Source organism: Oncorhynchus nerka, linkage group LG18 (genome assembly GCF_034236695.1).
Source record: "Oncorhynchus nerka isolate Pitt River linkage group LG18, Oner_Uvic_2.0, whole genome shotgun sequence".
Taxonomy (NCBI): domain Eukaryota; kingdom Metazoa; phylum Chordata; class Actinopteri; order Salmoniformes; family Salmonidae; genus Oncorhynchus; species Oncorhynchus nerka.
Window position 1 is genome coordinate 17,558,357 of NC_088413.1, and position 27,049 is coordinate 17,585,405.

Here is a 27,049-nt window from a genome sequence, read left to right on the forward strand (position 1 = left end):
TGAGGTCTATGGTGATAGGTGGGATGGGCTGAGAGTGGCTGAGGGGGTGGGATTAAAGAGCTGAGGTCTATGGTGATAGGTGGGATGGGCTGAGAGTGGCTGAGGGTGGGATTAAAGAGCTGAGGTCTATGGTGATAGGTGGGATGGGCTGAGAGTGGCTGAGGGGTGGCATTAAAGAGCTGAGGTCTATGGTGATAGGTGGGATGGGCTGAGAGTGGCTGAGGGGTGGGATTAAAGAGCTGAGGTCTATGGTGATAGGTGGGATGGGCTGAGAGTGGCTGAGGGGTGGCATTAAAGAGCTGAGGTCTATGGTGATAGGTGGGATGGGCTGAGAGTGGCTGAGGGGTGGCATTAAAGAGTTTATGTTTGGTAATGTATTATTGTGATTGCTGTATATAAAAGTATCAGGTATGTAAAATGTATGTGTAGAATGTATATGTAAAATGTATGTACGCGTAGCAGAAAAGCTGTAAAAAAACACAAAGATGTCATCCGAAGAGGTGGGTGGTGGATGGGTTAACATGCTGACCAGACCGAACACGTCACGTGCGCGAGCGTCGCAAAATAAATGTAGAAATCCATGTTATTCAATTATTGCACCCACACTGCTCGCGTGCGCCAACGAGCGTCTGCGATGCCAAGGGCTAAAATAGAACTCCTTTCTATTTCTGACGCAGATGGCGCTGCAAGTCCTGCCTCTCCAATCTCCTCATTGGTTTATAGAAGCAGGTACCCACGTGCCATCTCCTCATTGGTTATACCCACGTGGGTGATTGAAAGACGAAATGTTTTGCCGGTTGTCGTGGTAATACTATGAAAGTTTAAATGCCAATCACCATATAAGTTCAAAGATGAAAAAGCCTGGAAGGAGGAGAGATGACTAGAAACGATTCGGTTGGCCGTTTTATGTGTGGATTAATTGTAGGAGTAGATGACCTTGTGCATTTCAGGTAAAATAACTCAATGTTTATATCACAGGACAAATTAGCTAGCAACAGCAAGCTAGCTCAATAGGACAAATTATCTAGCAAGTGAATGCTAACTAGCTAAACTGCCATACATGTTTAATGCTTTTCGAACTGTCCCCAAATTAATGTCATTGGTTCAGAGTTTGTTTTGATATTTTAACCTGCGTGTTGTGATCAAGTTTGGTGTAGCAGGACAAAATAAATGTATGCACGATAGCACATGCGCGCAGCCGGTTTGGGTTCCGTGTAAATAAACATCTTACTTTTTACATTTTTTATAATTAGGGAACATCCTTTCTTGTAATGATGGTTGTTGACACCAGTTGACTTTGCCTTCCATCTTCCAGCACAGTGCAGACAGTGACAGAGTACTGAGTACCACCTTGCAGGTCAGAGAGAGTGATGCTGTGTGAAGATGTGGTAGTGATGTGTGGTTCTGTCCCTGGACAGTGATAGGAGATCTGGTAATGATGTTGGGTTTGGTCCAATCCTGGTGGCTGGCTCCAGCTAACAGCAGCTGATGTGATGTCTACTGAGTTAACAATCAGTCCTATCGGGGCAGGGATAACTAGTGGACGGGTTTAATTTGGTTAATAGTAGCTGATCATATGTAGCCCTGTTGACTTCCATTCTACTGTTACTATTCCTCTATAGTAGAATATCCCAATACTACTTGCAGCTAGTTAGAGTCACTACTCATTTACATTACATTTAAGTCATTTAGCAGACGCTCTTATCCAGAGCGACTTACAAATTGGTGCATTCACCTTATGACCTCCAGTGGAACAGTAGTGCATCTAAATCTTTTCAGGGGAGGGGGTAGGATTACTTTATCCTATCCTAGGTATTCCTTAAAGAGGTGGGGTTTCAGGTGTCTCCGGAAGGTGGTGATTACGTCGTGAGGGAGTTTGTTCCACCATTGGGGGCCAGAGCAGCGAACAGTTTTGACTGGGCTGAGCGGGAACTACAGTGGTAGGGAGGCGAGCAGGCCAGAGGTTACACTAGATCAGAGCCTGGAGGTACTGAGGTACTACTCACTACTACTATTACACTAGCCTACATGTTATAACACTAGGCTCTAACAATTACAATTATAAACACTACTACTATTACACTAGCCTACATTTTATAACACTAGGCTCTAACAATTACAATTATAAACTTCTTAAAACCTGTTAAGGAAGTTGAGAATTCAAGCTGCTTTTCGCAGCTTTTTGTTAAAAATCGCGCAACATTTCAGCGCCCTGCTATTCATGCCAGGAATATAGTATATGCATATGATTAGTATGTGTGGATAGAAAACACTCAGACGTTTCCAAAACTGTTTAAATCACGCCTGTGGCATTTACAGAACGGGCGTTTCATCGAAAAGTGCATGAAAATCTGTTCACTGAAAATGGAAAAATATATCCTTCCGCGACTACAGGCAATTGTTCAAAGCGAACCGAATTAAATAGAGCCGAGTTTACATTGGCTACAGCGTCCACAGGTTGTCTAGAGTCACGTGATTTGTTTCGCAATTGATTCTTGGTCTAACCCAAACAAGGGAACTCCTTCCCTACTGTCCCCGCCCAGATTTTTGTTCGACCATTTCAAGACATCTTTTTCTCCACGGACAAGCTAAACATTTCACATCGCCTCCTGAGGTATTTTATCGCTTATTAACGTGTACTAATACCTAAAGTTGCATTACAAAAGTATTTCGAAGTGTTTTGTGAAAGTTTATCGTCGACTTTTTGAATTTTAAAAAATGACGTTACGTTATGAAATGCTAATTTTTTTCTTTACTCGCACAGTATTCTTAGCTCGATATCTAGGCTATATATGGACCGATTTAATCGAAAAAAGACCCTAAATGATGTTTATGGGACATCTAGGAGTGCCAAGAAAGAAGCTCGTCAAAGGTAATGAATGTTTTATATTTTATTTCAGCGTTTTCGTTTGCGACGGCTAACGCAAAATCTGTCGTTTTAGGTGACGTTGCAGTATTTTGAGGGTGCATGGTATCAGATAATAGCTTCTCATGCTTTCCCCGAAAAGCATTTTACAAATCTGACTTGGTGGATAGATTCACAACGAGTGTAGCTTTAATTCAGTATATTGTATGTCAATTTTAATGAAAGTTTGAGGTTTATCAACCTCTATGGTGGCGCTCTTGGGCATTTCCGCTGATTGTGGTCCCCACTTCGGTACCACGTCCTTAACAATAAAAATACTTTTTGGACAGCTGAAACAAGCACATAATTTATCTTCAGGAAAAAAGTTCAGTCTAGTCCAGATTTGTTCAATTCCGTTCACTCTGTTCCTCATCGTTCAACACAGTTGAGACACTGATGGTGTACTGATTATCAGGCCAGAGAGAGTTCTGTATCAGTCCTCAGTATTGGCTGCACATGGCTCTGTTCCTGGGCTGCTGTAGGATACTGTAAGAGGAAGCTCTGTGGAACTTTCTCCATTATTTCAGGCCTTGGACCAACTGAAAGTGAAGGAGGTCGCTCCTGACTGGTTTATTTGTAAGTTCCTGGGTGCTGGGACCACTAAAAAGAAAAAGCATATGTTTTATGAAACTAAATATAGGATAGGCCTATAGATAATGTCTTGTTTGGACATCACATGAAAAAGCTACATCCCTAGAAGCACATAACCAAAGAAAAAACCAACTCAAGATACTGTACCTGTGAATACAGATGCTGATCAGCATCAGCATCTGCTTTGTCTTCCATCTTCTCCCTCTGTAGCCACACTGAACTGCTACTTTTTACCAGTTTGGAGTCCATCTATTTCAACATTCTTCCACCCTCAGGCTCCTCTCTTTCTCTTCACATTCCCAGGTCACACTGAACTTCTGTGCTCCTGTCAGTCCCTCATGAGAACCCCAGCTCAGAGACACAGTCTGACATCACTGACAGGAACTGGATGTCTCCAGGAGGGGGCAGAACTAAAGAAATAATGGAAGAGAAAAATAATTACTAAAAAGAAAACGACATATTAATCAAACAATCATTATGGAATAAGAATGATTAATCTAAATGAATTCATCTTCATTTTTAATGGTCTTAAAATTGTATGTATGTTGTTAAACACAATGTACACTGTTTGTGTCATGTATTACTTGATTGTACACCTACCGTCAACTGACGTCAGCCTTGGGCTTTGATATTTCTCTCTATCACTTGTCTTGAGCTGTGGAAACCGTAAGAATCAATTATTTTGATGAAAACACAGTTGTTTCTTTGCAAATGATACAATGAAAAGGCTGAGAATGACTATGAACATCATTACTATCAAACTCAATAATCATCTCAATAATCTTCCGCTAGCGGAACCCCACCTCAACATTCCGCTGAAAAGGCAGCGCGCGAAATTCAAAAATATTTTTTATAAATATGTAACTTTCACACATTAACAAGTCCAATACAGCAAATTAAAGATACACATCTTGTTAATCTACCCATGGTGTCCGATTTCAAAAATGATTTACAGCGAAAGCACCACATATGATTATGTTAGGTCATAGTCAAGTCACAAAAACACACACAGCCATTTTCCAGCAAAAGAGAGTCACAATTTTTTTTAATATTACATTTACATTTAAGTCATTTAGCAGACGCTCTTATCCAGAGCGACTTACAAATTGGTGCATTCACCTTATGACATCCAGTGGAACAGCCACTTTACAATAGTGCATCTAAATCTTTTAAGGGGGGTGAGAAGGATTACTTTATCCTATCCTAGGTATTCCTTAAAGAGGTGGGGTTTCAGGTGTCTCCGGAAGGTGGTGATTGACTCCGCTGTCCTGGCGTCGTGAGGGAGTTTGTTCCACCAACCGTTACGTTGCGTTAAAAGAACGACAATAGCTGGCTAGCTAACCTAGAAAATCGCTCTAGACTACACAATTATCTTTGATACAAAGACGGCTATGTAGCTAGCTATGTAGCTAGCTACGATCAAACAAATCAAACCGTTGTACTGTAATGAAATGAAATGAAAATGTGATACTACCTGTGGAGCGAGTGCGGAAGTTCTATTCGGTAGACGTTGGCTAGCTGTTGGCTAGCTAGCAGTGTCTCCTACGTTAAGGACGACAAGTAGCTGGCTAGCTAACCTCGGTAAATTAAAATAATCACTCTAAAACTACACACTCTAAACTACACAATTATCTTGGATACGAAGACAGCAAAGACAACTATGTAGCTAGCTAACTAACACTACACTAATCAAGTCGTTCAGTTGAGTGTAGTAGTTTCTACAGTGCTGCTATTCGGTAGACGGTGGACGTTTGCTAGCTGGCTAGCTGCTGGGCAGATAGCAGTGTAGACTACGTTAGGACGACGAAATACGATAATTACGCAATTATCTTTGATACAAAGACGGCTATGTAGCTAGCTAAGAAGAAATTGCTAAGATTAGACAAATCAAACCGTTGTACTATAATGAAATGTAATGAAATGTTCGGTAGACGGTGGACGTTTGCTAGCTGGCTAGCTGCTGGGCAGATAGCAGTGTAGACTACGTTAGGACGACGAAATACGATAATTACGCAATTATCTTTGATACAAAGACGGCTATGTAGCTAGCTAAGAAGAAATTGCTAAGATTAGACAAATCAAACCGTTGTACTATAATGAAATGTAATGAAATGTAATGAAAAAGTTATACTACCTGCGGACCGAAGTGGGGATGCGACCGCTCGCTCCAACCCGGAAGTGTAGGGCCTAAAACTCCAAACAGCAAGAAATGCAGATGTACAAGCACGGTGGCTAGGAAAAACTCCCTAGAAAGGCAGAAACCTAGGAAGAAACCTAGAGAGGAACCAGGCTATGAGGGGTAGCCAGTCCTCTCCTGGCTGTGCCGGGTGGAGATCACAGTGGTTGTAGAGGGTGCAACAGGACAGCGAGTAAAAATGAACAGTTTAGGGTTCCATAGCCGCAGGCAGAACAGTTGAAACTGGAACAGCGGCAAGGCCAGGTGGACTGGGGACAGCAAGGAGTCATCATGCCAGGTAGTCCTGACGCATGGTCCTAGGGCTCAGGTCCTCCGAGAGAGAGAAAGAGAGAATTAGAGCATACTTAAATTCACACAGGACACCGGATAAGACTCCCATTCGGAGTCAATGTCACTGTGAAAGAAAATGTTCAGTTAGAATAGTTTCACATATGAGCCCTGTATCAACAGGTATAATAAACAGAGATATATAGAGAGTACAGGGAAGATAAGGTTGAATATATTATTATGACCTGCTAGATCTACTGTCTCTATTATATTACAACAGATTAGCTGTATCTACTGTTTCCATTTCACTTTGGCCATTGTTGTGGGCCTGCCCTCTCCTCAACAGCCTCAAACAGGCTATTTCATGTGGGTTGGGGTGGGGCGGCAGACACACGCATCTCACATTTCATGACATTACATGTTTATTTATTGCCTCTAAAATGTAAAAAAATCACAAATAATATTTTAGATTATTAATTTCAAACAAGGGCATTTGCATGATAAGAACTTACCAGTCCAAAACGATGTCCTCTCCCGTTCAAAAAATATTCCTCCACAATCGCTAAATGAATCGTCCTACAACAATCTCTGTCTCACTTTCCCAATCAATTTATTCTAAAATGGTGTGTACATCTGTATATCTAGACTTAGATTTAGCTTTCCCTGACTTAGTCGCCATAATGATTGATATATAAACAGCTGAATCTGTGCGTTCAACAAACAATGCAGTGCGTAATATGTGTTTCTCCTTCCGGTATGAAACTTCAATAGCGAAGCTTACTACGTGGGTTGGTTTTGCAACACATAAACATGACCTATTGCCGTTTAGCTCAGCTCATTGGCTATCTACCCAGCTAGATTTCAAGACGATCAGTGATCATTGGGTTAAAAGACAGTCATTCAACGAAACAGCGGGCACAATGATGTCATGACTTGTTGTCTTCAAATCGGTTTCTTTCAGTCAATACGTCCCGCGAAATGGCCCATCACGTTTGATTGTGTTACAAACAAACCAGTTGACTGCAGTGAAACCAAATATGACTGGAAAAGTCACGTTCTGTGTGGGTTATTTAACTGGAATGTGTCGTCGAAAATGGAATGAGATGGAATTCACTACACAAGCGGTTCACAAAATGTTTCGTGTTAGGCTATAAAAACGGGTTTTATCAAACAAAAGATAATTCATTGTGTAACAATGAGCATTGGAATTGCAAACAGACGAAGATCGTCAAAGGTAAACAATTTATTTTAATGCAGTTTGTGATTATGTTACACCTGTGCTGGTTAAAATTGTATTTTTTTATGGGGCTCAATGCTCAGATAATCGCATCGTATTCTTTCGCAGTACATCCTTTTTTAAGTCTGACAACGCAGTTGGATTAGCAAGATTCTAAGCTTTCGATACACGTGAGACACTTGTATTTTCATGAATGTTTAATATGACTATTTAAGTAGCGATCACCGTATGTTGTGGAATTTCAGCCCGGGTTCCGTGCGCAGAGGTTAACCAGTTACCTCTACCAATCTCGTTCTGAACATCGTATAGCCCGTGAATCTGCACGAACCCGGGTCTCACCAATGAGTTCGTACCACACCAATCTTAGTTGAATATTTATTTACTAAAAAGCTAAAATTATGATAAAAGATACACATAGACAAAAACACATTATAGGCTATTGATTAGAACTTAGTATAACGGGCAAACACACCTTGGCTCGTGTTACCCAAAATGGGGATTTCAAAGAGAGAGAAAACGAGAAAGTACACGAGAGAAATATACATTTGGGTGAATTTGTCAGCTATGCTATTCTAACCCTAGCCTTGCCCCAAACTGCCTCTCTTATGGGTCAGAATATAATGATGTAATTACGTGGGGATGATCTCCGAGGATTCTCTGCATGGATCGTTCAGGGGACCGTTCAGGCTGCTCGATGACACACTACTCCGGCACACTTCTCTGATCGTCCTTCCGATGTCAGTGTCTTTTTGGCTTAGGAGTCTGTTCCCTCACCCTTTGCTCTGGAATGGGTCTTCTGAGGACAGACAACTCTGTAGCTCAGAGCTCACAGCATAGGAATTCAACCTTATAGATACCATGATTCGCTGGGATTGGATGCTAAGGGGGTTCGGCTTGACTTCACCCGCTTAGACACAGCTACTCATTCGTAGCTTGGGTAGAAAAGGATTTCTTCAAACTTGTGTTGCGTTCTGGGATCGTTGACTTTTTAGACCTTGGCTGCAGCTTGGGTCACGTAGTCTTCTCTGTGAATTCTTTCCTCACAGGTTTTATACCCTTGGGTCAGAAGTGGGTGTAACCAAGTTAATGAGGGCAAGGTCTAGATTTCACTCAAATCCAATTTTAGACAACTAACTTAGCATGTCATCTTCCCCAAAACATTCCCTTTGATTTGGACATTTTCCACACAACGTACAATGTATAAACATCAAACATATACTAGGAAAACTCTTCACATTACAATGTTTTCGTAATAAGGTCATCTATTAACCTTTAATAACAAAACAAAAATGACATACATTTTCATATCCCATCTATCGTCATGACCACCATTGTGGCTGACGGAAACCATTGTTCTAAAGTCCCTTTATTTCATGTTTAATGTTCTGAGGCTGGTTCTTCATAGTAACAGGACAAAGGAATTAGTCTGTGGCCTGAGATTCACCAGGGGCGTGAGGGGTCATAAACCCCCCACATCTTCAGACCCCTAGATCTCTCCTCCTCTGTTGGGGTTGAGAGATAATCTGTAGGGTTGTGGTCTCCTGTAACCTGACCTGGTCAGGACCGTCATGACAAGCTTCACCATCGAGAGCATGCTGACTGGTTGCATCACTGCCTGGTATGGAAAAACCTCCGACCGCAAAGCATTACAGAGGGTAGTGCGTACGGCCCAGTACATCACCGTGGCCAAGGTTCCTACCGTCTAGGACCTCTATACCAGGCGGTGTCAAAGGAAGGCCCTAAAAAAGATTACAAAGAATCCAGTCACCCTAGTCATAGACTGTTCTCTCTGCTACCGCACGGCAAGCGGTACCGGAGCGCCAAGTCTAGGTCCAAGAGTCTTCTAAACAGCTTCTACCCCCAAGCCATAAGAATCCTGAACATCTAATCAAATGGCTACACAGACTATTTGTATCCCCATCCCCCCTCTTTACACTGCTGCTATTCTCTGTTGTTATCATCTATGCATGGTCACTTTAATAACTCTACCAACATTTACATACTACCTCAACTAACCGGTGCCCCCGGACATTGACTCTGTATCAGTACCCACCTGTATATAGTCTCGCTATTGTTATTTTACTGCTGCTCTTTAATGACTTGTTCCTGTATCTCTTATTCTTATCTGTATTTTTTTAACTGCATTGTTGGTTAGGGGCTCGTAAGTAAGCATTTCACTGTAAGGTCTACACTCTACACCTGTTGCATTTGGCGATGTCATTTACAAAATTGCCTCCAACACTCTACTCAGCAAACTGGATGTAGTCTATCACAGTGCCATCTGTTTTGTCACCAAAGCCCCATATACTACCCACCACTGTGACCTGTATGCTCTCGTTGGCTGGTCCTCACTACATATTTGTCGCCAAACCCACTGGCTCCAGGTCATCTATAGGTCTTTGCTCAGTAAAGCCCCACCTTATCTCAGCTCACTGGTCACCATAGCAACACCCACCCGTAGCACGCGCTCCAGCAGGTATATTTCACTGGTCATCCCCAAACCCAACACTTCCTTTGGCCGCCTTTCCTTCCAGTTTTCTGCTGCCAATGACTGGAACGAATTGCAAAAATCACTGAAGCTGGAGTCTTATATCCCCCTCGCTAACTTTATGCATCAGCTGTCAGCAGCTTACCGATCACTGTAACTGTACACAGCCAATCTATAAATAGTACACCCAACTACCTCATCCCCATATTGTTATTTATCCTTTTGCACCCCAGTATCTCTACTTGCACATCATCATCTGGACATCTATCACTCCAGTGTTAATGCTAAATTGTAATTACTTCGCCTCTATGGCCTATTTATTGCCTTACCTCCCTACTCTTCTACATTTGCACACACTGTACATAGATGTTTCTATTTTGTTATTGGCTGTACTTTTGTTTATGTGTAACTCTGTGTTGTTGTTTTTGTCGCACTGCTTTGCTTTATTTTGGCCAGGTCGCATTTGTAAATGAGAACTTGTTCTCAACGGGCCTACCTGGTTAAATAAAGGTTAAATTAATTTTTTTTTTTTAAATACAAATTTGATTTATAGGACCAAGGCACAAATAATAATATAATAATATTTAATATTTTTGCTCTTTATTTAGTCATCTTACATATAAAACCTTATTTGTTCATCAAAAATTGTGAATAACTCACCACAGGTTAATGAGAAGGGTGTGCTTGAAAGGATGCACATAACTCTGCAATGTTGGGTTGTATTGGAGAAAGTCTCAGTCTTAAATCATTTTCCACACACAGTATGTGCCTGTATTTAGTTTTCAGGCTAGTGAGGGCCGAGAATTCACTCTCACATAGGTACATGGTTAGAAAGGGCATCAGTGTCTTAACAGCTCGACTTGCCAAGGCAGGATACTCTGATTCAGAAATCTGGCAGTGGCTTCTGATTAAATTCAATGTTCACAGAACCGCTTTTCGATGAGGCTCTCTTGTTCAGATATCGGTAAGTGGACTGGAGGTAGGGCATGAAAGGGATAACGAATCCAGTTGTTTGTGTCATCATTTTCGGGAAAGTACCTGCGTAATTGCGCACCCAACTCACTCAGGTGCTTCATATCATTGCATAGTGCAGAAAATACACGAGAGTTGCTTTAACAAAGTTAAACATTTTCACTGTAGTGTCCAAAACGTCTTTCAAGCTGTCAGGCATTCCCTTGGCAACAAGAGCCTCTCGGTGGATGCTGCAGTGTACCCAAGTTACGTCGGGAGCAATTGCTTTTCTCCCTGTCATGGCTTTTGCACCATCAGTACAGATACCAACACATCTTGATCACCAAAGTCCATTTGATGTCACAAAGCTGTCCAGTACTTTAAAAATATCCTATCCTGTTGTCCTGGTTTCCAGTGGTTTGCAGAAGAGGATGTCTTCCTTAATTGACCCCCATAAACGTAACAGACATATACAAGGCCCGCCATGCCTGATGACTCATCCAGCTGTAACGCATGGAATTCACTGGCTTGTATGTGAAGCAGTCATTTTTTCAAAACATCTCCTGCCATGTCACTGATGTGTTGTGAAACATTGTTGTTCGATGAAGGAATAGTCTGCAAAAAAAATGGCCTTTTCCCCCAGCATTGTCCCAGCCATATCCGCGGCAGCAGGAATAATTAAGTCCTCCACAATAGTATGTGGCTTGCCTGTCCTAGCCACTCAGTAGCTCACCATATAAGACACTTCTAGACCCTTCTTATTAATGGTATCTGTTGCTTTTATACATGTCTTACTTAATACTCAAAAGTCATCTTAATTCTCTTTAAAAAAAACTCCTGTGGCTTATTTTTCAAATTGCCATATACCCACACATGTATAAATAAGGAATGTACAGCAAACTTGTACACATTGTAAAATATAAAAATAGAATACAGTATTCAGAACATGACTTACCCCTTGCATCACATTTTCATACTGGGGAGACCTGACGTTCACCATCTCCCCCTATCTGCAAGCAGGGCCAATAACAACACACCTTATTGGCATCGGAATTGAACCAACCAATAAGAGTACTTAAACACACATTTCTTTAGAGGCAAGTGGAAACATAACCAACCCTGTTACATTTAGTTATTTATTTTTTCAAACCTTTACAGTTGTTTCTGGTTTTAACATTTGCAACCAATGTATAAACAATTTTATTTAAAAAGTATTAGCAAAAGAAAATACAATATACATAATTGATCTCTGGAGATGCAGCTCATGGGTGGTGTGTGGAAATAGATACATACATAGATACATACATATATGTCATCCTTTACAATAAACAATGTACTTTAAATCATTTAAAAAATAATACAAATGAATCATACAAACACTAGAAAATGAATGGTTTCAAAAACAACAAAAATACAAAATATGCAGGAGTGATGGATTCCCAAATGGACGAGGGTTACTTTGTCCAACATAATCATTCTCATAATACATAGATCATCGACTTCAACCATTGCATCAAAAAAAGTTAATTACAAAATGTATCATTCCACATAATCTCATACCAAACTCCGATACATCATTGAGTCCTTGTAATCTTCGACAGGTTCTGTATCAAAAATGCCCTCTTAAAGGCAGACGCAAAGGCAGATGTTTCGCAATGACTATCATCTTCCGGTATGGCAATAGTATGATATGCAGCAAAGCTATTCAACATATACAGTCATCCATGACATACCTACAGTACCAGTCAAATGTTTGGACACACCTACTCATACATTGTAGAATAATAGTGAAGACATCACAACTATGAAATAACACATATGGAATAATGTAGTAACCAAAAAATATAAATATATTTTATATTTGCAATTCTTCAAAGTGACACACTCTTGGCATTCTCTCAACCAGCTTTATGAGGTAGTCACCTGGAATGCATGTCAATTAAAAGGTGTGCCTTGTTAAAAGGTCATTGTAGAATTTCTTTCCTTCTTAATGCGTTTGAACCAATAAGTTGTGTTGTGACAAGGTAGGGGTGGTATACAGAAGACAGCCCTATTTGGTAAAAGACCAAGTCCATATTATGGCAAGAACAGCTCAAATAAGCAAAGAGAAATTATAGTCCATCATTACTTTAAGACATGAAGGTCAGTCAATGCAGAACATTTCATGAACTTTGAAAGTTTCTTCAAGTGCAGTCGCAAAAAAACAATCACGCGCTATGATGACACTGGCTCTCATGAGGACTGACACAGGAAAGGAAGACCCAGAGTTACCTCTGCTGCAGAGGAGAAGTTCATTAGAGTTACCAGCCTCAGAAATTACAGCCCAAATAATTACAGGCCAAATAATAAATGCTTCATAAAGTCCAAGTAAAAGACATCTCAACGTCAGAGAAGATCGCGTGCATCAGGCCTTCGTGGTCGAATTTGTGCAAAGAAAACACTGCTAAAGGACACATAATAAGAAGAGACTTGCTTGGGCCAAGGAACACGAGCAATGGACATTGGTGACCGGTGGAAATCTGTCCTTTGGTTTGATGAGTCCAAATTGGAGACTTTTGGTTCCAACCGCCGTGTCTTTGTGAGACGCAGAGTAGGTGAATGGATGATCTCCTTATGTGTGGTTCCCACCGTGAAGCATGGAGGAGGAGGTGTGATGGTGTTGGTGTGCTTTGCTGGTGACACTGTCAGTGATTCATTTAGAATTCCAGCCACACTTAAACAGCATGGCTGCCACAGCAATCTGCAGCGATACGCCATCCCATCTGGTTTGTGCTTAGTGGGACTATCATTTCTTTTTCAACAGGACAATGACCCAACACACCTCCAGGCTGTGTAAGGGCTATTTGACCAAGAAGGAGTGTGATGGACTGCTGCATCAGATGACCTGGCCTCCACAATCACCCGACCTCAACCCAATTGAGATGGTTTGGGATGAGTTGGACCTCAGAGTGAAGGAAAAGCAAACAACAAGTGCTCAACATATGTGGGAACTCCTTCCACGATTGTTGGAAAAGCATTCCAGGTGAAACTGGTTGAGAGAATGCCAAGAGAGTGCAAAGCTGTCACCAAGGCAAAGGGAGGCAAACACTTTTTTGGTTACTAAATGATTCCATATGTTTTATCTCATGGTTTTGATGTATTCACTATTATTCTACAATGTAGAAAATAGTAGAAATAAAGAAAACCATTTTCCTTGGTGTCCATACTTTTCACTGGTACTGTGTGTCTGTCCTATGCCTATGCTATGGAGTTACAGTGTTTTCTTCATTTCTTCATTATTCACAACTGGCCTGAAAGTCATGTTTGGAAGTGATGTACATTTTTCGTCCTTCCTTTTAGCACATCTTCTACTCAAGAGGGGAGTTATTTACAGTGTTAACATCAGGGTCTCATATTGTTTTATGTTTGTGGACGGTAACTTCAATGAATCTTCTTTCAATCTCTCTTCATATTGTAGCTAAATTATATACATTTACATCAATTCCAGTGAAGCTACACCATACCATGCTGCCTTTTCTAGGATGATTATGGCACGTGACTTTTATTCCCCTTTGGTTTGGGGTCAAATGTTAATTTCAAGCTGTCCTCAGCCTGTTTCATTGTGATTGATCTCCAATCTTCTGGCACATCAGCTGGCAAGACTTCATGCATCCCTGCATACTCCTCATTGTACTTCACAAAGAGGAACTTCCAGTAGTCTGCGGAGGTCTGAGTGATGTCTGGCTTGATGTTCCAGTCTCTGAAAATGGTCTGATATTTCTTATATGAACAGAATTTCCCTTTTGTCTCAACACTACGGAACTGATTTTTGTTGTTGCTGAGAGATGAGCATATGTCTGTGCTAAGTTTATCTGAGTCATTCCATTGATACCCACCAAGCCCATCAGGTCGATGAATTGAAGCAGAGTGCATTGAATGATCCATTTCTTCATCACAGGGGGCCTTGCAGAATGGACACAGTCTACCACAACCAAACAACATATTAAAAAGTTTTTCCTGAGGAGGGTCAGGTAGACTGGACAACTTCTTGAACATATCTTGATCTTTGTGAAATTCTTCACTGAGACGGCTCTCCATCTCTTCAACAGATGATAATAGCATGTCAGAAAACTCTTTGGTCTTGGAATTCTCTAATGTCATCCCTGTTGTATTAGTAGGAATAACCAGCAAGCTAGAGAATTCTGAGCGTAAATTCTGAATAAACAGATTAAAATTGACATCACCCTCACCATCTTCATCTGGTCTGTCAGAGCCAGTTTGCAGTGATTTCTCAACAGCTTCCTTTATCTGTCTACTGATTGTCTTCAAGTGTTGGACCTCCATGTTTGTAATGATGCTGATGTCCTTTGCTGTCCTGCTTCCCTTTGAAAGGTATTCAACTGTATTACTCAAAATGAACTCAAATACAAATCCCTCATAGTAGTCTGTGTACTTTAAGAATGTCTGAAAATCTCCACATAATAGGCGTTTTAGCATGGAACACTGGAAAGATCTCTTTGTACTGAAAACATCAACACAGTTAGAACGCATTTCATCATATATATCTGGTCCAAGGGATTTGGTTATGTACTTCTTCACTGCAGGTTCCAAACAGTGTTTGGTGAACTCTTCAGCCTTCCTTTTGCACTGGTCTCTCTTGTAGAATAGGTCCTTGAAGTCAGCCAAGAACTGTGGTTTCAGTTTCTCCAGGCTTTGTTGGGGATCATTGTTGCTGATGAAAGCATCATGCATTTGCTGGAACTCTCTTACGGCATGCCCACAGATGTGTATCTTGAGAGATGCATAAAATTCGGGACTGAAATGCAATTCATGATCTCGTTTAAGGTCCTCCTCAATCAATTCCAGTAGTTCTGTGATGTATGTGCTATGGTAATCTGTCTTTGCATTAACCTTGTTCATCACAAACCGCCTACTGTGTTCTATGATGTAGTTGGCTATCATTTGAGTTTTGTGCTCTAATGATTTTTGCGATTGATATGCACTCTTGTGTAGTCTCTTCCTCAATCCCTTCACAAACTTCTCCACCATGTTGTGCCCACTTTTTACTTGAAATTCTTTAAGTCCACATTTCTCAAGAGGGCCTGCTTTTGCTAACATTTCCAGAACTGTGCCGCTTTCCCTTGCCATGTTCTGATGCAGCTGCTGATAGGCGTTTGAGGTGATATTTTGCTTCTCTGGACACCTGAATGGCAGCTCCCCAACGGTTTTATTCCACATTTTAGCAAATTCTTCCTCAAGCTGTTGGTTATTCAATGGATTATCACATCCACTAAATTTTTTAACAAGGTCAGAGACTTTCTTGTCAAGAGTATCCCTATTATGTTTCTTAATATAGTCTACCTGGATTGTGCCTTTTTTTATGTCCACCGCAATCTCTAGTTTTTTTCTGACAACACTCTCTGTCTCATTTTTGTGACTCTTTGCACATATGAGAAATTCACTCCTATACTTCTCGACCAGACCCACATTCCCTTCTTCTCTATTGTAATAGGAATTCACATTGTTGAGAAAAATGTTTCCCTCTCTATCTAGCTCATCTGAAGCCTCCCTCTTCATACTGTTTAAGAGGTCATCCAGGCTAGACTCTTGTTTTGACCCCTTTATGCCATAGTTTGCCACCCTGGTTTCTGCTTTGATCAGCCAGGTGTACATGTGCTTTTCGAAGGCTCTGTCCCATCGAACAAACTCCACACACAGCTTGGTATATGCCTCAGCCACAACGCTGTTGCGGAAGCTGAAGATGAAGTTCTCATATTTAACTGAGGTCCATAAACTTCCGATCTCATGCTGGAATTCTGGGAATGTTTGTGCGTTTGAGGCTTCCTCCTTTTTGAATGCATTAATCAACTTTTTCTTTAAATCGGCCACAGCTTCACTGTAACCCTCATTGACAGGTGCCATTGGCGGACTGCCATGCCAGAGACCTGGGATGTAGCATGTGTCCTCAAGATTGTAGTCTATGATGTCTGTAAACTTAGTGTTGTCGCCTGTATTTTCCATCCTGCTTGCTACAATTGTCATCTCATTCAGCTGCTCAAGAAGGTGCTTCCTGTTCATAAGGTTTTTGCCATGAGCTGCTATATCTGCAACATTCTGGTGCACCAACTGACAACTGGGCTTCTTTCCTAATTCTTTCATCCTGAGGAAGGCATGGGCTACAATCTGCAGGGTGTCTTTCATATCTGTGGTGTTCTCCATAGCAATATTCACAATTGAGATGTCACTCAGTCCTACCAAAAGTGTGGCTAGTTCATTATCATACTCAAAATTGTCAGTAGGCTGGGTTGACTGAAGTGCTTTTAAGCCTTCTGTGTCAATGACCATGATGAAGTCACACTGTAGTTTGTTTTTAAATTCCTCTTTGACATTAATCAGTAGCATGAAGGCCCCTCTGGTGCATCTTCCACTGCTGACAGCAAACTGGACCCCAAACATGGTGTTGAGGAGAGTGGACTTCCCTGAGCTTTGTACTCCTAGCACAGAAACCACCCGGATTTTACAGTCAGACTTTGTCAAGGAGTGGAGCTCCTGCAGAACATCTGATATCCACATCATTGGGATGTTTGATGCATCACCATCCATCAGCTCCAATGGAAACCCATCCAACATTAACTGGGCACAGATTCTTGGCAGTTCTTGTACGTGCTTTTCAATCGCACCGCTTTCATCTGAGTACCAGGACGACTCATATAGCTGACCAACTTCCCTTAGGAAATGTTCAGTTCCTAAGGAACTGTCTGAAATCTGTTTGTTTAAATCGCCAATGAGGTCTTTCCTCTCTGGGGAATGCTGATACCGTTCTTTGTACATCTTCCTAAGTTCAGATAGGTGTGTTCTTGACAGGTTGTCCAGATTGAGCTTCATCCACTTAAGGAAGTAGTTGCGCTCCTCTCTGGAACTCTTCAAACCATCAATGAAAATGGACATGTTCTTTTTCAGGCCATGAGCCAACTGCTTCTTCCTGAGTTCACGTTTATTTTGCTTGAGTCCTTTCTTGTACATTTCAATATCCTTATCACCTCCTTTTTGTAGCTTACACTCCTCTTTCTCCAGTGTAGTTAGTATTTTCCATATCTCCCCCTGTAATGGTAGCTGGCTGTCCTTGTAGCTTGGTATGCAACATATTTCATCTGTAATCAAAGCTGCCCTTGTCTTGGCTCTTAGACAGGGATCATAATCTTCATCTACATGGATACCCAACTTACGTGCATCAACAGACATTCCCTCCACTTTTTTGGGTGGGTTTGCCTTAATTACATCTGTGATTGTTGAGTGGAGCTTCTTCACAAGCTGTGCATCATTCATGTGCCTGTTTTTCATTAGTATGTGGTGCGAGTGTTTCTGGAGCCCATGCGAAAGCTTCTCAAAACTGACTGCATCATAGCTCTTAGCCTCAGAGTTGCATACAATAAAGAGTTGATCTTTCATCTTCTGGAGGTTCAGAATACTGCTGTCAGAGTCCAAATCATCCCAGAACACAAACACTGCAGCTGACGTCTGGCAGAGGAAAGCAAACTGGGTCTGAAAATCCCGAATATCCCCATGAAGATTAGCTACAGCCACAGGTTCAATAAAGACGTCAATGTTTGGGTTGCCACTGGGCAGGTACCAGCTCATTTCCACAAAGCCATCCGAGATCATCCTTGGTATGTTGCCAGCTGGCATGTTCTTGTGGACAAAGGTGTTATAGTTCTGAGAATTGCTTAGAACCTCATTCAAAAGTTGAGATTTTGACAAGGTGCTGTTGCCTAGTCTAACAAATGACACCATAGGGAGGTCAGTGAGTACAATACTGTTCTCAACAAACTCACTTCGGTCATCAGAAGAGCAGGGTCTAAACTGCTTCACAATGTCCCTCATGGCCCACAGCATCAACGTGGTTTGTTCTGTATCACAGTTGGGCAGCAGGAGAGGAACAGCAAACTGACACATGGACATTTTTAAAGCCATTTCCTGCTGCAGTAAGCCATCTGAGCACAGAAACAGGGCAGTGATTAGGTCTAGAGGGTTTACCTCTTGTGAACTATCGGAAACTTGTCCATTGTCACACTTGAGACTTCTCGCTTTCAATAACCTCCTTAATACAAGACTGGTTAAAGGTTTGTCTGTCCCAGAATCTTCATCAATCTCTCGCAGAATCTCTGGTGTTAGTTTATTAATCAGGTGTCTTCCAAGTCCCAATGTGTCTATCATGATTTGCAGAGTTAGGCCTGTGGTAAAAAAAATGTAGATGGTTAGTGTATTTTTGTGACCACCATTGTCATTGGCTGATCAATCAAGGTAGCATTGTACTTTATATTTATTTTACCTTATAAACCTATTATCACAGGAATTATTAGTATAGATGAAAGGGTTGAAAGGGGATTGCATTTTTTTATCCAAGTGAAAAAGGATTATTCTTTGCATGAACGACAGTTGGCTTAAGATCTCAGGGAAGTTGTGATGTCGTTCTATCACGTGACACTACATCAACGTTTATAAATTGGCTGATGCTTAAACATTAACTTCAAATTTAAGCATTTTCTAATGTTCGCAAAAATGGCACCTGTATGTTTACAATTACATTGTTTACAACCAAAGAAGTAAAACAAGATTACATTTTAGGTTTTGAGGGTGTAATGACAGTTGAACTAAGCTCATGAGGCATTTATCTATATTATAATATAATAAGCCTAAAAACTGAGGCGAGATCTAATTCTACAATTTGGCACCAATATTCTTCATTTTAGGCTCAAAAGAAACCGTCTTGTTACGAGCCACTGGCCACTTTATATTCAACAGTGCTAATATTTGTGTTTATTTTCCAGTTCTGTGATTTTTCGGACTCTTCATAACCCAGAGCAACAACGACATCACAAAACAGGAAACGTACCTTTTCAGGACCCTGTCTTTTAAAGATAATTTGTAAAAATCCAAATAAATTCACAGATCTTCATTGTAAACAGATTAAACACTGTTTCCCATGCTTGTTCAATGAACCATAAACAAACAATGAACATGCACCTGTGGAACGGTCGCTAAGACACTAACAGCTTACAGACGGTAGGCAATTAAGGTCACTGTTATGAAAACGTAGGACACTAAAGAGGCCTTTCTACTGACTCTGAAAAATGCCAAAAGAAAGATACCCAGGATCCCTGCTCATCTGCGTGAACGTGCATTAGGCATGCTGCAAGGAGGCATGAGGACTGCAGATGTGGCCAGGGCAATAAATTGCAATGTTCGTACTGAGAGACGCCTAAGACAGCGCTACAGGGAGACAGGACAGACAGCTGACATCCTCGCAGTGGCAGACCACGTGTAACAGCACCTGCACAGGATCGGTACATCCGATCATCACACCTGCGGGACAGGTACAGGATGGCAACAACAACTGCCTGAGTTACACCACAAACGCACAACCCATCCATCAGTGCTCAGACTGTCCGCAATAGGCTGAGAGAGACTGGACTGAGGGCTTGTAGGCCTGTTGTAAGGCAGTTCCTCACCAGACATCACCGGCAACAACGTCGCCTATGGGCACAAACCACAAACCCACCATCGCTGGACCAGACAGGATTGGCAAAATGTACTCTTCACTGACGAGAAGCGGTTTTGTCTCACCAGAGGTGATGGTCGGATTTGCGTTTATCGTCGAAGGAATGAGTGTTAGACCGAGCCCTGTACTCTGGAGCGGGATCGATTTGGAGGTGGAGGGTCCGTCATGGTCTGGGGCGGTGTGTCACAGCATCATCGGACTGAGCTTGTTGTCATTGCAGGAAATCTCAAAGCTGTGCGCTACAGGGAAGACATCCTCCTCCCTCATGTGGTACCCTTCCTGGAGGCTCACCCTGACATGACCCTCCAGCATGACAATGCCACCAGCCGTACTTCTCGTTCTGTGTGTGAACACTGACAGGAATGTCAGTGTTCTGCCATGGCCAGTTAAGAGCCCGGATCTCAATCCCATTGAGCCCGTTTGGGACCTGTTGGATCGGAGGGTGAGGGCTAGGGCCATTCCCCACAGAAAGGTCCAGGAACTTGCAGGTGCCTTGTTGGAAGAGTGGGGTAACATCTCACAGCAAGAACTGGCAAATCTGGTGCAGTCCACGAGGAGGAGATGCACTGCAGTACTTAATGCAGCTGGTGGCCACACCAGATATTGACTGTTACTTTTGACCCCCCCTTTGTTCAAGGACACATTATTCCATTTATGTTAGTCACATGTCTGTGGAACTTGTTCAGTGTTTGTCTCAGTTGTTGAATCTTGCTATGTTCATACAAATATTTACACATGTTAAGTTTGCTGAAAATAAATGCAGTTGACAGTGAGAGGACTTTATAATGTTCCATTTGTAGGCCACGTGTAAACTATAGAATGACTACTTTACCTATAATAGTCCATGGACCAGAATGAAAATTGGTACCATCTGGGTTGGCAATGGTTTGATGTTACGGTATTAAGTAGGCAGAGCAGCGCATTATTATGGACATACTTCTCCCAACCTTAGCTACTGTTGTATGAAAATGTTTTGACAATGACAGTTTCCATCCAGGGTTACTCCAAGCAGTTTAGTCACCTCAACTTGCTCAATTTCCACATTGTTTTTTTTACAAGTTTTAGTTGAGGTTTAGTGAATGATTTGTCCCAAATACAATGCTTTTAGTTTTAGAAATATTTAGGACTAACGTATTCCTTGTCACCCATTCTGAAACTAACTGCAGCTCTTTGTTAAGTGTTGCAGTCATTTCAGTCGCTGTAGTAGCTGACGTGTAAAGTGTTGAGTCATCTGCATACATAGACAGACTCACTTTATCCAAAGCCAGTGGCATGTCATTAGAAAAGATTGAAAAATGTAAGGGGCCTAGACAGCTGCCCTGGGGAATTCCTGATTCTACCTAGATTATGTTGGAGAGGCTTCCATTAAAAAACACCCCATGTTCTGTTTGACAAATAACTTTTTTCCACAATATAGCAGAGGGTGTAGCACCATAACACATACATTTTTCCAGCAGCAGACTACCAAATATTCGATAATATCAAAAGCTGCACTGAATTCTAACAAAACAGCCCCCACAATCTTTTTATCACCAATTTCTCTCAGCCAATCATCAGTCATTGTCATTAAAACTGAACTGGAATCATGAAATAGAATAATACGTTTAGCTGCAAGTAACAATAAAATGGCTGGCTTATGAGAAGACTGAAAATAATCATGAAAGGATTGTACATCATCCCCCACATGTTACAAGTTTCAATTTGAAAGAGCGAAGACAAGTTGAGTTATTAGGGTTTAATTGAGGACGGAAATTAATTATTTTTTACAAAGGTATTTTGTCACTGACCTACACCCCATAATGTCAAAGAAGAATAATGGTTTTGGATATTTTTACTAATTAATAAAATATTAAAAGCTGGAATGTCTTGAGTGAATAAGTATTCAACCCCTTTTTTATGGCAAGCCTAAATAAGATCAGGAATAAAAATGTCATCGGATAATAAGTTGCAAGGACTCATTCCGTGTTCAATGATAATTATTAACATGATTTTTAATGACTACCCCATCTCTGTACCCCACAAAAACAATTATCTGTAAGGTCCCTCAATTGAGCAGTGAATTTCAGGCACAGATTCAACCACAAAAACTGGGAGGTTTTTCAATGCCTCACAAAGGAGGGCACCGATTGGCAAATAGGTGAAAAACACACAAAAACCTTCACTGAATATCCCTTTGAGCATGGTGAAGTTATTAATTACATTTTGGATGGTGTATCAATAGACCCACTCACTACAAAGATAAAGGCATCCTTCCTAACTCAGTTGCTGGAGAGTGTTGGGGATGAATCAGAATTAGTTAGGTAACATTGATAAATAAGATGTTTTATTTACATAATAATGCTTATGTGAGATATTTGTCATTAGAATATCTTCTTTTGGATAATACTGTTGGCAGTTGCATTTTGCTCTTTCTTCTCCATGGAAAGTCACTTGGGGCCCAGAGAGGGGAGAGGTCAGGCTTGTCTTTTATCTGTCTGGTAATATGCAGAATATCAGAAAGGGAGAAGTCAGAATTGAACAGTGACTTCCAATGTATCAGTTAAACCATGTGAAGGGCTCCACAATGTCTGTGTGCCAGTCACTCCCCTCTGTGAGTTTATCCAGGAGGGAGTGTATTTGAGATGGGAGTATCTAGAATTGACAATTGATATATGCCATTGGATGAGGTAATATTTTGGTACTAAGAAGTACCAGGAACGAGATTACAATCTTGGTTTAGGAGACAAAACTGAACAATAATTTATAGCTAATGCTATCTGGCTATGGGATACTCCTCTCTCAAGTAAAAGTCTTCCTTTGTGCAGTTTTCCCAAGACCTGTGGTTCGTCATTGTGAGCTGAGAGGGGTGGATCTTTGCTATAAAAGATCTCAGTTGCAATTATGCCATTATGAAACTCTCAGAATGCATTTATAGACAATGAATTGATCTGAGAGTCACAGGGCTATGGTGAAGCTCAAGTTTAAAGTATAACTCTGACTTGTGTGTGGTTTGTAAACTCTCCTTTCACTTAGTAATACAGGAAATTACCACGACAAGAGAAAGGAAACTAGTAAGGGATTTCACTATGAGGCCAATGGATCAACAACATTGTCGTTACTCCACAATACTAACCTAAATGACAGAGTGAAAAGAAGGATATCGCTACAGGATAAAAATATTCCACAAGATGCATCCTGTTTGCAATAACACACTAAAGTAAAACTGCGAAAATGTGGCAAAGAAATTAACGTAATGTCATGAATAGGAAGTGTTATGTTTGGGGCAGATCCAACACAACACATCACTTTATATTTTCAAGCGTGGTGGTGGCTGCACCATATTATGCGTATACTTGTCAACGGCAAGGATAAAATAAACAGAATAGAGCTAAGTACAGGCAAAATCCTGGAGGAAAACATGGTTTTGGTGGATGCATCATGTTATGGGCAGCTAAAAACTCTAAAAACCTGTTTTCGCTTTGTCATTATGAGGTATTGTGTGTAGATTGAGGGAAAAAATGCATTTTAGAATAAAGCTGTAACGTAACAAAATGTGGAAAAGTGAAGGGGTCTGAATACTTTCCCAATGCACTGTATGCTTTTCAACGGCAAGGAAAAGGGATTTTTTTATAAGATGAAGATAAATGGAATAGAGCTAAGCTAAAATCCTAGAGGAAAACCTGGTTTCGTTTGCTTTCCAACAGACACTGGGAGACAAATTCACAACTCAGCAGGACAATAACCTAAAATACAAGGCCAAATCTGCAATGGAGTTGCTTACCAAGACAACATTGTATGTTTAACAATGTTTTACAGAATTCACGAGCTTCATATCCCGCATATTACACCTACATTGTTCCTAACCTAAAAAAAAGGGGTGAGCACCCACACTAGAGGAAAGTTTATCGGAAAGCCTATATCTGTCAATCAGCTCATCAAATCGCTACACTCTGAATAACATCTGCTAACCATGTGACCTATAAAATTTGATTTGAAGTCAGCCAGGGAAACTCAAAAAGTAGCCTATTGTCGGTTCACACCTTTCATTACGTCACAATGGATAGGCTAAAGGGTAACCTATAGAATGTAGCCTGTTGGAATATAATCAAATAACAAGAGACCTATTGCAACCAACGATGGCAATAGACTAAACTATCGCAAGTTGGTGGCCTAGATTCAATCAGATCAAGTGTTAACCGGTGATGACACCAACAGCTGATGTTTTGGCGGTGTCAGTGGTGTAACTGCTTTGGAGGTGTCAAATTCAGACAACCTGCTCTTGATCATTTTCACAAGACACACCGCCCCACTCGGGTTAGAAATTCAGTTGAATATATAGTGAACAGAAATATGAACGCAACATGTAAAGTGTTGGTCCCATGTTTCATGAGCTGAAATAAAATATGCAAGAAATGTTCCATACGCACAAAAATCTTATTTCTCTCAAATGTTGTTCACACATTTGTTTACCTCCCTGTTAGTGCAAATTTCTCCTTTGCCAAGATAATCCATCCACCTAACAGGTGTGGCATATCAAGAAGCTGATTAAAAACCATGATCATCACACGGGTGCACCTTGTGCTGGGGACAATAAAAGGCCAGTCTAAAATGTGCAGTTTTGTCACACATCACAATCCCACAGATGTCTCAAGTTGAGGGACTGTGCAATTGGCATGCTGACTGCAGCAATGTCGACCAGAGCTGGTGCCAGATAATTTAATTTTAATCTCTCTACCAAAAGCCGCGTCCAACGTCGTTTTAGAGAATTTGGCAGTACATCCAACCGGCCTCACAACCACTGACCACATGTAACCGTGCCAGCCCAGGAGCTCCACATCCGGCTTGTTCACCTGCGGGAACATCTGAGACCAACCACCTGGACAGCTGATGAAACTGTGGGTTTGCACAAACTGTCAGAAGCCGTCTCATAGAAGCTCATCTGCGTGCTCGTCCTCTTCACCATGGTCTTGACCTGACTGCAGTTTGGAGTGGTAACTAACTTCAGTGGGCAAATGTTCACCTTCGATGGCCACTGGCATGCTGGAGAAGTGTGCTCTTCACGGATGAATCCCGATTTCAACTGTACTGGAAATGGCAGACAGCGTGCATGGCGTCATGTGGGCGAGCGGTTTGCTGATGTCAACATTATGTGCCCACTGGTGGCAGTGGGGATATAGTATGGGTAGGCGTAAGCTACAGACAACGAACACAATTGCATTTTATCGATGGCAATTTGAATGCACAGAGATACCGTGAAGAGACCCTGAGGCCCATTGTCGTGCAATTCATCCGCCACCATCACCTCATGTTCACCTGGACAGCCCCATGTTGCAAGGATCTGTACACAATTCCATGGACTGTATTCTCAACAGACATGTCACCCATTGAGCATGTTTGGAATGTACTGGATTGACATGCACAACAGTGTTCCAGTTCCTTCCAATAATCAGCAACTTCGCACAGCCATTAAAGAGGAGTGGGACAACATTCCACAGGCCACAATCAACTTTATACAAAGGAGATGTGTCGTGCTGCTTGAGGCAAATGGTGGTCATACCAGATACTGTGGGAGCAAGCGGTACATATAGGGACAAACATAATACTGTAGAGCAAAGGTGTACATTAGACCACAAGAGGAAGAGGATACACTTAGAGTGCATTTGCCATTCTGGTAAAAACAGGAAACCAAGAAATAACAGACGTTATGGCCAAAGCCATAAAATGCATAAATGTTTAGGGTAAAATGCATTGTCTATTGTAGAGGACAGGAAACCAAAGCATGAGAGCATAGGACAGCTGGACATACCGAGGTCAGAGGGACACACAGAGGAGGGGGTCAGCCAAATGACCAACGGATGGACTATAGACATAGTAAATATATTACTTTTAGGACATGAAGATGCTGAAGGAATGTCAGAAGAGACACATAGTCTACGAGTTCTAATAAGGACATACATACCAAAGAACACACCAAGCTAAACATAAGGGGCCCATAGGATAAGATGGGCATGTATTATTTTTGGGACATGAAGAGGTCCTGCCACCATTATAACTTAACTAAAAGCAGATATGGGCGTTATTGGGCGTGAACAAGCAGGAAGCACAGATTGAAAGATAATGGTGGCAGATGGACTGAGGGAAGTAACTTAATTTGCATGTGGGATGGACTCATATGTTGTATGTGTATAAATACAGAGCCAGTGCTTTGGAAAAGTGTGTGTTCCGCAGACCATCTAGGCTTCTGATATGTTTGTATTAAAAGCCTATGTTGAATTCACAAGTTCTTGTAAGTGTTATATTTTGAAACGATTCTCCATGACAATACTGACTGGTTTTCTAATCCATGCCCTTACCTTTTCTTTTAAAGGTATCTGTGACCAACAAATGCATATCTGCATTCCCAGTCATGTGAAAGCCATAGATTAGGGCCTAATGAATTTATTTCAATTGACTGACTTCCTTATAACTAAAAAAAATATTTAAAATGGTTGCATGTTGTCATTAATCAAAATAAGGATTTCTATCACCCTAATCGAGGTGTAGATTATATCTCACACTCCAGTGTTTGAACTTTATTGGGACAGACGCAAGTGATTTCCATTCACGAGCTGCGCCTCGGGTGAAGCGCCAATAAAGCGTGGAATGGATTCTTGAAAACTGGGCGGTGAGTTTACTTGGGATGACCCATTTTTCTTGTTTCTTTTATTGTGTTGAAGGGGGTGGATCCCAATTTTAAAGTATCTTTGAGCACTCTATGGCGTTAAACCATGGTACCAGGTCTTTACTAATTAATGTGTATATATCTGTGATTGATCTAGCGATTCAAAGGGGCTGATCATATTTATAGGTGTATAACATGTTTAAACTTGAGTTGTTTATTGAAACTGACATGTTTG

General features: G+C 41.3%; 1 protein-coding gene across 2 annotated transcripts in view; it reads right to left on the reverse strand.

Moving 5' to 3' along the window:
- Positions 1-11,758: 11,758 nt before the first annotated feature.
- Positions 11,759-27,049, reverse strand: part of LOC115121406 (interferon-induced very large GTPase 1-like) — a 66,403-nt gene continuing 51,112 nt past the window's right edge. For both annotated transcript variants that reach the window (XM_065003575.1, XM_065003576.1), the window contains one exon: positions 11,759-18,846. In XM_065003575.1, the coding sequence (XP_064859647.1) occupies positions 14,162-18,846 (4,685 nt within the window). In that variant the 3' untranslated portion in view covers positions 11,759-14,161. The remainder of the gene's footprint in view (positions 18,847-27,049) is intronic.